This window comes from Dendrobium catenatum, unplaced genomic scaffold (assembly GCF_001605985.2).
Source record: "Dendrobium catenatum unplaced genomic scaffold, ASM160598v2 fragScaff_scaffold_1061, whole genome shotgun sequence".
Lineage (NCBI taxonomy): Eukaryota > Viridiplantae > Streptophyta > Magnoliopsida > Asparagales > Orchidaceae > Dendrobium > Dendrobium catenatum.
In genome coordinates this window covers 3,748,164-3,761,125 of record NW_021319523.1, presented here as the reverse complement: position 1 = coordinate 3,761,125, position 12,962 = coordinate 3,748,164, and the positions used below count along the sequence as shown (strand labels likewise).

At 33.8% G+C, this 12,962-nt stretch overlaps 1 protein-coding gene across 1 annotated transcript; it reads right to left on the bottom strand.

Annotated features, from left to right (window-relative positions):
* Nucleotides 1–224: 224 nt before the first annotated feature.
* On the bottom strand, nt 225–11,494 carry LOC110098305 (heterogeneous nuclear ribonucleoprotein 1-like). Its single transcript, XM_028698271.1, has 3 exons — nt 11,212–11,494; nt 9,455–10,516; nt 225–325 (listed from the first exon to the last, which is right to left on the bottom strand). Exons 1-3 carry the CDS (start codon nt 11,492–11,494, stop codon nt 225–227), a joined length of 1,446 nt encoding a protein of 481 aa, XP_028554104.1.
* Nucleotides 11,495–12,962: the final 1,468 nt, after the last annotated feature.

Here is a 12,962-nt window from a genome sequence, read left to right as displayed (position 1 = left end):
AATAAGCCGTAGCTTATTTACGGCGACATTCCGGCGACTTATGCGCCGGTGGTTTCCGTCGGATCCATACGACGTAAACTACCGATGCATTAGTCGCCGGAATTATGGAATGAAAATCGACGTCTTCCATGTCATATATTGCACCGGTAAAGCGCCAGAACGTGCGCCAGAATTGTTAACGGTGGCATATAAACGTCGGTAAATATTTAGCGACGTGAGCCAAACTAGCGGAGGCAATCCGACGGAAATGCGTCGGAAACTGAGGATTTCCATTGAATTTCACATGTTACCGGCGGATATTGTCTGCCGGTAACGAAGTGTTTTCCTGTAGTGCAGAGAGAGAAAAAAAGCAAAAGATGCATTATGAAACCCTAAATATCCTATGTTTTCCTCGATTTTCGTTTGAGTGTCATTGAGGGCCTTTGATTGATTTAATCAAGCCCATAAGGCTCAATTCGAGCACAAATCAGCTCGAGTTGAGTCGAATTAGGCTCGATCGGGTTCGATTAGTCCGCCTTGGCCACATCGAGTTTTTGCTTATGTATATATTTTTTCTTGTTATTAGACGGTTTTAAATTTTATTTTAAAATTATTTTCAAAATCTAATTTCTGCTGTCCTGACAGTTATCTGTCTGGATTTGATTATTGGAATATTTTAATATTATTTATTTAATTATTATTATAATTATTTTGAAATTAAAAACTATTTCCAAATTATTTTGAAACCTCGATTGGGTGGTCGGTGGTTCTCCCTATACTAATGTATTATGAACTGAATTATTTTGAATTACTTTATTTTCTAAAAATATATTTATATTTATAAGTATTTTGAAATTATTTTTTTTAATTAGTTATAATTAAACCTTAATTTTGGGAGACCCACCATTGTATGAAATTTTAGGCATAGATTTTATGTGTGAAGAGAAATCATGGGGGAGTAGATTAGTGGGTGATTGCATCACGATCATTCACTAATCCCTTCATTATGTGTCTTTTATTTCCTATTATTCGTAGTTTGCATGTGTAGGTTGCACCACGAGCACTTAGTTTAGGCTCTCCTAGATCTAAGGACATTGTATGTTTACTGCTTTTATATATGTTTTCCTGTATTTATTATCCTGAGGGTTAGTGTAAACTTCACATTAAACTCCTACAATGTAGTGACACCCTAAGGACAAAAATTAAGGATAGGTCTAACAAACTTAGAAGTCTCATAGGAGCTAGAATAGATCATTGATTAACATGAAAACTTCAACACTTAAACTTAGTGACATTATAAGCCTTTCATAATTTCATGGAAATTTTTAGGAGCTTTTAGAGCCCTTAATTAACCAACCATAATTGACTTGCTAAATAAGGCCCGAAGACCTTCTAAAAAATTACAATAAATTTATTTTAGGTCAGAAAATTACCCATCATATCTTGAATTGTCCAAAATTTGACCCTTCACTTTAGATAAATAAGGCTCCCTAGTTTGACTTCAGGTTGACCCATAATTTGATCATAGGTGGAATTTACCATTTTGCCCCTAATAATTCATTAAAAATTATTAAAAATCCCAAATCTTTTCCAAACACTTGGGAACACTTTTTTTGGTTATTCCTGACCTTTGGGAGTGATTCCAATTAGTTTGGATCTGATTTGGAACAAAAGAATAAAAAAAGTCCTTTATTAGGAAAGTTAGAAAATTCCTTTAAATACCCCGACTTTTAGAAATCCATAACTAATTGTAGAAAATTCAAAATTAGGCAAACCCACTTGCATTAGACTCCAATTAGGGCCTAGTATTTATTAAAAATTTTAGATTTCCAGAAACTCGCTTAGATTAGAAAGTCAATTCTTTGGTCAACCGTAGTTCATTTAGGACCCGAAACTTAGAAAATTCATAACTTTGCCTAGAAAACTCCGATTTTAGTGTACTACCTGGCTAACTACTCCTCTTGAGGTCTAGTATTTTTTAAGATGGTAGGAGAAACAAACCTAACCTCTGTCTCATAGTGACTTTTTGGACCCTTAGTCCAATTCCTAGGAGGACCCGGAACTTTCTAAAATTGGCTTATATCACTTAAACTTTAAATATCAGTATCCTAAGCCCTTTAAACTGATCAACAAACTGAAATAATTAAAATGCACTCTAATTCACTAATATTTTGTACTACCTGGCTAACTACTCCTCTTGAGGTCTAGTATTTTTTTAAGATGGTAGGAGAAACAAACCTAACCTCTGTCTCATAGTGACTTTTTGGACCCTTAATCCAATTCCTAGGAGGACCCGGAACTTTCTAAAATTGGCTTATATCACTTAAACTTTAAATATCAGTATCCTAAGCCCTTTAAACTGATCAACAAACTGAAATAATTAAAATGCACTCTAATTCACTAATATTTAAATTTCAACAAAAATTCTCTTTTCTGACCTACAACAGACCTGAATTCTAGATAACTTTAACTAATTACCCTGCTTAGGACTTATCCAAACCACACTAGCCTTACACACACATAGAATTGTTTGTTATGGCACTACTTCTAGACCTAGGTTAGGCTGCTGGGTTTTATTTTCCTGCTGTGTGCCGGAGCTTTCCATTGTTTTCATTGCATGCTGTTTGAAAATTAATTGTTGTGTTTGCTTACTTTTTCTACACTATGGATGTGAGCGTTAGACTTACCCATAGGTTAGGAGCGCTATATATATATTATTTTTCCGTGCAGGTGGCCATGCTTATGCTGATAAAAGGGGGAGCAATGTCATGATTTCTAATAATGTGTTTTATGGAGGTGCTTGCTCAGCTCCCCCTAAATAAAATGAGGGCTAAATTAATTATAACTGCACAGGTGGAGCTCTTATCCCTCAAAATTAAGAGCATGGCTTGGCACAGGGTCAATGGTGTTAGCACTTTTATTTTCATATAAACTGCTTGGGATTTTTATTAGGATAACCTTGCAGGTCCTTTTAGAATTTACTGCTTTTCGATAAATGTAAATTTGTATGTAATAATTGTTAAGAGTTGTGAAAATAACTATGAGTCGAGATATTTTTATCCAACTCGGATTCCAAAAGAAGAAGGCATCCCTAAAGGAGATAGTCTTCTTCCATTTGGAAGACTGAGTTGGATGGCTTTAGATATCCAAAGAGAAAAGGCAATACACCCCTGCTAGGGAGAATTGTCTCTTCGTTTGGATATTCAAGCCACGACGGATCCAAGGAGTCCAAGGAGGAGATTCCCAAAGAGTCCAAGGAGGAGATCCAATGAGTCCAAGGAGGAGAGTTCCAAGTAGTCCAAGGAGAAGACATCCAAGAGACTAAAGATCTGAATATCCAATATCTCACTCAAAGTTGTTGGCGTCTGTCATAGGCTTAGAAATCTGGGTTGTTGGCAGTGGTGCCTGGCCACTTTATTTTCTGAATACCCTGGATTGTAATAAGAGCAGTTTGCCTATGGACATTTAGTTGATTATTTTTGTGGATTTATATTGATGTGCTTATCTGATTGCGCTTAGAAATATCTGCTTTTTTTAAGTTTCTTTCTTGCATACCGATTTTATTTTAACCTGGATTGCGTTAGACTCTTTTAAGGATTATAAAAATTTTTCTACTCATAACTAATTTCTAAAATTTTAAGGTTTAAATAATATAGAAACCTAACGAATCTAGAGAACTATTGGAACCGTCCGGGGTCGCATGCATATTACTGCATTCTTCTTTCCTTGTTATAAGACCTCTCCCTACCTGCGGGTAGAGTCCGGATAATCTGGCCTATGAGGATGAAGTGCCGGACCTAGGGAGACTCAGTCTTTTCAAAAAAATTATTTTCTATAAGCCTGTTTTTAAATTTCTATAGCATTCATGAGCTGACAATTCAACTAGCATGCATTGCATTAGTAACCAATTAAATAAAATTTAATTGTATTAGATAGGAGCATCTGACCCACATAAGTCCAGGACCACTTAGGAAATCCTCTAGATGTTGGTCATATTTCCAAAGAACTGTACCACCCACTCATCTATCATAAATGACTTGATATCATAGTTTTAAAGCGATTAGGTGGTTAGCTGGCTCCCCCAATCCAGGCAGGGATAAGTCCAGGTTTTGCACTACATTAGCTCAGACACGGATCTTAGTGTTTTGTAGAGCACTAAGCCCCACCTAGATTTAGGATTCGAGGCTACTACATTCAGTCTCGTAGTATGCCTTAAATAGTAGGTAGGTACCTTCTTTTCGGGGACCATAAATCTTACTTATCTGCATCGCAGGATGAAGCCACCTCCATCTCTCCTCTCACGTATGTGGTTGAATGTTTGATTTTATTTTCTCATTTTCTCTCTAGTACCCTAGAGCCTCCGAATGCTGGTATGAGCCACGCATGTTGATTGAGCCTCTTTGAGACCTTTCTTCCTTTTGGATAGGACTTCCTAGTCTACACCCTCGTGCCAATCCCAATTTAGAAAAGGTAATATAGGATCCTTAATCGAGAGTTTTCTCTAGCTTCGGCCCGGGATGTAATTAACCATGGGGGCTTGCGCCCGTGGGAAACTCGGTCCCACATCTACTTTACCCCACTCGATCTCTCGTATCGGGTGGAGGAAACCCGTGACTAGGTCGTGTATATTGCTACCCATCGGGGTGTGTTGGCGAGAGCATCTATCCTCAATGGTTAGTCGTATGGACGATCCAATCTATCCCTTCCAATCGACCCGTTCGCGTGGTGCTCTTTCGGAGGTCCACACCCTATTTAAAGCATTGGACTCAAAGGGAACAGTCAAGATTGCATTAAGGCTTAATTAGGAGGGAAATAAACTTGAATTAATCGTGATTTGGCTCTAGAGATCAATAAGAAGCAAATTATGGTATTAAATACCATTAATTTGACCTAAAAAGGCTAAAGTTGACCAAGAGAGATTTGGGTTGACCAAGTCAAAGGTTGACCTGGTTAACCCAGTCAATTAGGTCAAAGGGGATAGGGGTTTAAGCCAAGAATAGGTTTGACTAGGCTTGAAATTAATTTAGGCTCAAATGGGTCAATATGAGTCAACCTAGGTTGACCTAGGGCCCGAATTTGGGCTCAGCAAAATTGATTTGACCTAAGAAAATGAATGGGAAGGGTTTCAGGGCCTGGCTTAGTCAATTTGACCAAGTCAACCCCTTTGACTAGGGCTTGAGTAAAAGAGAGGTCAACACCTGCACCTGCTCAAGGACCTGACTTTCAAGAGATGGTCCAACAATTTGATCAATTGGAGAGTAATTTTGATCAAATTCATACTCACTTAAACCAATAGGATGCACAGTACCACCAAGATATTGGTTGGATCCGAGGTTAATTTGACTCGATGAATACTAATGTAGTTATGATGAATAGTTATTTCTCTGTCTTCAACCAACCTCCTCCAGACCAGGGTCCTTTAAAGTTTTAGATGCACTTCTTTATAGTTGCCTTTGCGAGTCCTTTTTTTATATGATGATGATGTCAGTGTTTATGTTTTTTTGTTGTACTTATTTTTGTTTAAGTTTGTGTTGATGTTGTGTTGTTTTGATGTTAAGATGATTGATATATATAACTTTAATGGAACCGATCTTTATTTGAAATCAATAAAAAATGTCTTATTTTGATTAGTTATTTTTTTTCATTATTTGAAATGTGAGTTTTTCTACATGATAATCCTGTTTTAATTGATCTTAAAGTATTATAAATTAACTTATATTATAAAATTAATTTTATTATGACATCTAATTTTTCAAAAATTTAAGTTAACTTATAACTCAATCAGGTTAAGGATATCAATCTCATGTTCTTTTTAGTCAAATATAATTTGAAAATTATTATTACAATTTTGATATCTTACTTTTTTTATTTCTCTTTTCAATATAATCATCTTTATAATTAAAGAATTTGATTTTTGATTTTGAAAAGATCAATTAAAAAAAGGTATATAAAAAAGAAATGTATAATGTGTACAAAAATTAAAAGAATGCGCAATTATTCGCAAAATGAAAAAGAGACACAAAATTAGTCCAAATACAAAAAATGCACAAAGCGTGTCACAAATATTTGAAAAGATGCGCAATGTTATCAATTAAATATGTTATTTCCTCTATCTTTTAATCTTTATTTCAAATCAATCTAATTTTATATTATATTTTATTTTAAAAATTGAAATTAACTAATCTTCATTTCATCACTTTTGTAATAATTCTCCTTATCAAATTGTCTAGAATGCTTCTTGAGCTTGATCAATTTTTCTTATCTAAGTTATGTTTTAATTTATTTATTTTTAATCTTTATTTTCATCAAATGGTAATTAACTTTTTATTGCAATTCTATTTCAATATTTTTCAAGATTAATTCCTAAGGTTTCTCGTATTACTTCTTTTATTTCAATTTTCTTTTTCCCTTTTTGTTGTTGTCGAAAGGGGAAGTTAATATTTTATTTGTGTTGTTATGTTTCTATTTTTGTGTTGTCCTGTGTTGTTTATGTTTATGTTTGTATTTTTTTGTTATTTGTGTTTTATATGTTTTAAAAATAAAAAAGAGAAGTTTTTGTGTTCTTCATAGAATTTCTCTATATTCATCATAAAAAAGGAGGAGATTGTGTAGATAGTTGCAACTTAAATTTTTTATTGTTGATATTATTGCAACATGTATATTTTTTATGATTCTAAATATTATTACTTTGATTATAATTTATCCTAACATATTTTGGATGCATTATTTTTTTGTTTGTGTGTAATAACATTTTAGAGAAATCATATTTCGAATTATTGCAGACTTCAAATCAAATAAGTTTAGAGTTTATTGTAAGTGAAGTTTGTATTTTTTATTTTATTGAGTTTGAGTGAGTGTGATTGTAATTGAGCAATTGTAGATACACACATCAGAGGAGTGTTTAAAATTTGTATTTTTTTAAGCTAATTGTATTATACGAAGTCATTTCATACAGGAAGATTTGTTCAGTTATTTTTTTCCTACGAGCAGTCAAACGAATAGAAAATAGAATTTTTTTTCTAAATATAAATCATTTTGTATGATATCTCATTTGTACGTACGCCATTCAGTGTATGAATTGGACGGGTCCCTTTTCGTTCTGATGAATTCAAAGTTTTTTTGAACGGTTTGTTCCGTACGATGTCGTCATCATACGTACACCATCCAGTGTACGAGTTGGACGGGTCCCTTTTTCATCTCGATGAATTCAAAGTTTTTCCGAACGGTTCGTACCAAACGATGTTGTCATCGTACGTATGTCGTCTAATGTACGAGTTGGACGGGTCCCTTTTTATCCCGACGAATTTAAAAATTTTATGAACTTATCATACCGTATGATGTTGTCATCGTACGTACGCCATCCAGAGTACGAAAATATGGGGTCCTTCTTTGTCCCGATGAAGATGAATTTTTTTTAAACAGTTCGTACTGGATGATCATCGTGTATAAAGTCATTTTTTACAGATTCACAACAGGTTCGTACGCAATAGTATTTAAACTATTTGTATGTACGAACATACGATTGTACTGTATGATCCTACCAGCTCAAAATTGAATATTTCAGTTTTTTGGACAGTTTTTTCGTGTTTTACATATAAAAGGTCTTTTAAAACTGACATGAAAAGAGTCATTCTTCGTGATTTTTCAAGAGCAAGTGAAAGAGTGCATTTGGGAGAGTGTTTGAGAGAGATTTCTTGTAGGAGAAATGTGAAGGGTTCACAAGGTTACTCAAATGTAATGATCTCTTTGTGTTTTTGGTTGCAACTCTTCTTTTCTTCTTTCCAGTTGCTCGAGGGAAGATCTTTGAAGTAAGAAGAGGGTACTCTCACATGGAGGGTATGAATAGACGACGATTCTCTGCCGACACTTTTAGAGTGTGAAAGGACGACAGTTCTCTACTGCATCGGGGATTGATGAAAGAGAGGTTTTCTAAACTCTTCTCTGCCTTCTTGTGGGTGCAAAAAGAGAGTCACTTTGGTAAATAGTATAATACCTAAAGAGGGAGTCTTCAGGGAGTAAATGTAGGTCGTGTTTTACCAAACCACTATAAATATTTATGCCTTTTAAATTTCGGCATTTAGTTTATGCAATTTGGTTTACTATGGTTGAAAAGCTAATTTTAGTTTAAAATCAAATTGCTGTAATATTTAAAATGATTTTCTATTTAAAAAATCTAAGAGAATTTTTAAATTAACAATTCACCCTCCTCTTGGTTAGCCTTGGGATAACAGCTTAGATTTAACAACCTATACGGAATCAATAAAGGTCTTGGGTATGATGATGGCCGGTGGTGGGAGGGGGAAAAGAAGAGAAGAAATAGAACCACGAACCCGACTCTTCTAGGTTGGTGGGTGATGCGCAATCCTCCATCTCTTAGGGATCTCTCTCCGATTTCTTAAGTTCTCACAAGAACTCATGCAAGGGAAGAATTATTTTAATCAATCATTCATTAACCTCAAAAGAAGAACACTAGGACTATAAATAGCCTCGTACAAAGACTCACAAAAATAAAAGAACGATAATGCCCCTAGGGCTTACATACGACCTCCCTTAATAAAAGGGTACAACGAAAAAATAATAAATCAAACAAATAAAATAAATACAATATGATATTATAAATAAAAAATTACATAAAATAACTCAGAAATACAATGACTCAATCGTTTTCGTAGATCTACGGTCACGTCTCTGATAGACTCTCCATGATCTGATGTCCCCATCAATATCTAATTGTGAAAAAATGAATGCTCATCCCTCTGTCAACATAAAGTTCCATGGATTAGGAATTATGCAAAAAGGCTACTATTATATCTCCAAGAAATTTTCATGGAAGCATTTACTAGCAGCTGACATAAGTAATATTATCAAGAAGAAAAGTAAACTTAAGACACTTCAATTACAAAGTTCAATAAAAAAACGTTTAATTTGATCGCCAGTACACATAGTGGCGGAGCCAAAAGTTTTATTCGGGGCGGGGCTAAATTAAAATAGTTTTGTTTGTCATGTCATCTTAAATGTTAAAATACATTAAAATAGTTCTGTTTGACGTCTTATTATCAGAGCTAAGAGGAGCTGTAAGACCAAAATTAAGAATTATATACTTATATTTCTATATATATATTACTATATATATATATATATATAAATCAAATGAATGAATTCTAAATCTAAGTTAGAATTATGGTCATGTCAGTATCACTATACATCATCAAAGTGAATAAAATGATTAAAGAAATGACATCAAATATGATTTAATTCTGCGTGAATATAAAATTGGATGATAGATCAAAGCAAACTTCAATCTTTTAAATCCAAAATGAAATATTAATGGGATTTGCAAGAAATACCGTTGTAATTATGTAATATGGTCAAGAAATGAAGAAATTTTTTAATAGATTCTAAAAAAAAAAAAGAAAATGCAAAAAAAAAAAAAAAATTAAACACACAAGTTGTAAAAGAGGAAGGAACTGCTGACCTCTATTTATACGCCTATTTGTAACATCATAATCACTTATGTAATCTATTGAACCACTGGAAATTACATCTGTAGCTGTGGCGCCAAGCCCATAACCAAATAAACTAGATTCATCAAGTTCATTCAACCCTGAGTGCCAAGAAAGATCTCCATAAATTGAACCACTTCCATATAAATCCATATAGTTTCTTCTAGCTGTGAAAGAAGCACTAAGAGAGCCAATGTCATAACGCCTTGGATAATTATCACTAGAAAAACCAAAAGTATCATCCAGATTTCTGATAATATTATTGTCGAAACCATTAATGCTCCCTATTCCAGAGGCTGCGAAGGAATTTGCACTTGCAGGGATAATATTATAGTCACCATTGTCCCATAAATTAAGAGCTCTTGAATCAAAAGATGAACCAGGATTACCACAACCTGCACTGTAACCAATAGAGCCACCAAATCTAGTCAAATTCCCACTATAATATGGGCTCAAGGCTTGTCCATAACCAATATTGCTACTTAAATTTAAGTTTTCTCCATAGCTTGGTCTCACTCCATGCTCAAAACCCAACCCAATTTCATAACCAGGAGTGAAAGGGGACCCATTCCGACCGCCGATCGCCGGCCCAAAGCTACCGAGAGCGCTTCGATTGTTCACCTGACCATATATATTAAAAGAACTGTTGAATCTATTCAAGCCATAGTTAGTAGGTCCTTGGGAGAAGTATTTTGGGATAGCTCTTTTGACCTCCACCATCTTTCCATTTAGTTCATGAAAGGAATTCTGCAAAACTCTGTCAACAACAGCTTCTGAAGTGAAAGTTATAAAACCAAAGCCTCTTGGCCTCTGAGTGTCGTGATCATACATTACAACAGCATCTGTGATGGCACCAAACCTTTCGAAGTATTTCTTGAAATCTGCTTCTGTTATATTGGATGGAAGGCCTCCCACAAATATTTTTTTTATGCGGCTTGGACTAGGTGAACCATGGAGGAGGAGGCTATTGTTGTTTCTGTTAAGTAATATGCGTTGATCGTCCCTTGGAATAGCTTTCTTAGCTTCAACCTGTTATACATTATTACAAGCAGAATCATAATGAACCCGTGTAAAACAATTTATGTTTTTTTTAATCATATATTTATATTTATCAATTTTAAACCTATTATAATTTATTATTATTTTTTTTTTTTGATAAAAAAATTTGGGATATTAATATGTCCTAAATAAGCAAATGTATATTTAATAAAATGAAAATTATATTAGAACAAATAAATATGAACAAAAAAAATGCAAGGGGAATTGAACATTAGAATTAGTATTGTAGTGCTCGATATCTTTTAAATATGTATGAGAGTTTTATCGTAATTTTTATGTTAATGTTTATCTTTAAAAAATAATTATATAAAAAATATTTTAATTCCTGAAAAATAATGTGTTTCTAAATTATTATTTCTTAATTATTTATAATAAAACTTTACACTTAAATATTTAAAATTACTCATAAGTTTTTTAAATAAAAAAATTTATATGGCGGAAGAACAGTGTGACACCAATATTGGTGTGGCACTGCATGTTTAGATATACAGTAATTAGCAATATAAATTGATTTATCTCTCGATGTTGAGTATCCACCCATACCCACCCACAAGGTCTTATGCATATCCATACTCACCCATATCCATTGACCCATATCCATTGGATGTGGGTACCCATTGGGTATGGGTGGGTATATGGGTGGGTGTGAATATGGGTATCCAATGCAGGGCTCTGTTTTCTATCAATTTCTTTAAGCATGTACTTTTCAAATAGGTAGCAATGGTAGTTACCATCCTCCCATCAATTCGGTGTTTAATCATGACAACCCTCTCGGCAACAGCAGGGTCTGCAAAGGCCACAAATCCAAAACCCCTAGCACGGCCAGTTTTTCGATCCTTCATGATCACCGCCTCTACAACCTCCCCGAATTTCTCGAAATATTCCCGAAGGCAATCCTCATTTGTGTCCCACGAAATACCTCCAATGAAAACCTTCCCGAGATCCGATTCCATTCTTCCTCCTGCAATCCCAATCAAAATATTCCAATCAAACAATCAGAAATACATAAATTATTCTTCAAATCACCATCACAATCGCAACAAAGTAAATCCAATTCAAAATTTATTATTTTGTATACCTAATATATTTTGTTAATTCCTAGTCAAACACTCAATACACAACAAATAACAGAAACCTAATAAGAAACAAACCAAATTGTCTCAGACGATTTGGAAAGAAGTGAATAAGAGGAAGCATCAGCATAAATCAATTGATAAATGTCAGATCCTGATCGAATCGAGTAAGTAATGAAAGCCCAAGGAGATCGTATTGGTCGGCGGTGAAAAGCTCACCGTGCGATTCAAAGTCCGCCGTAGGATAGGAGCACGACGGAATATCCTCCCTTCTCATACCTCTATGATCTGCAAGTCGACATTGGGATTTAACAGAAGCTCCTCCTCGCCATCTTTGCCTTCATCTCTCTCTCTGTCTACCTCTCCTTTTATAGCTTTCAGAGGTCTCTTCTTCAATTGCCTCCGCTAGATTCAATCGACGCAGAAAATGGAGCGGAATTTCAATTTTAGTAAAAGGTGCCTATTTTATTTATTTATTTAATCAAAACTACATATGATGACTAAGCATTCTTTATGTTGTGTGGCTGAGAGTGAATAAATAAGAAAATTGAAAAGCTTTAATAACTAACTATCAATTTGCAATAACTAACTATCAATTTCTTGCAAATTTAGATATGTAAATACTTAAAATTGTTTTGTATATGTGTATGTAAATTCCTTTTAAGAAATATATTAATAATTTGTAGGTGGTTTTTTTTAATAATGATAATGTTAAATTTAGTAAAAGGTTCCAATTTTAAATTTTTTTAATTTAAAATTCATGCGATTATTAAGCAATCTTTCGTTTGAATGGTTGTAGTTTGAGGAATGAGTAAATAAAAAAATTAATTTTTTTAATAAATATCTGTCAATTCCATAATTAATTAATAGCTATTTATAATAGCGATTTTAAAACAACTTCTATAAATAGATATTTAAGTCTCTTCATCAAATAGGACTAAAAATAATGTTTTTAATTTGTTTGCTAATTTCCTCAGTTAACTGATCCCTCGCATAGACCTTCCTCCCTTCACGCGACGCCAACAAGCTTTCGCACTGAATGACCACCCGGCTTCGCCTTCGCTGCCCTTGATCAAAATGGATACAACATATGAGCAAACATTCTTAAAAGCTTGTTCGTACTTCAGAAATAAGATTGAACAATATTCGAAGTAACTTCAATCATGATTTGAAAATGATTCAATAAAAGTATGAAAGTTTTTATTAATGTCGAAATATTGTTCGAATAACTTCTGATAAGATTTATGAAATCTTTATCATATTTTTAATGAAAGTTAGAACAAAGTCTCAATTTATTATTTTACTTGCATCTTCTCTTTTGAAAATGATTTCAATCCTTTTGATCTTC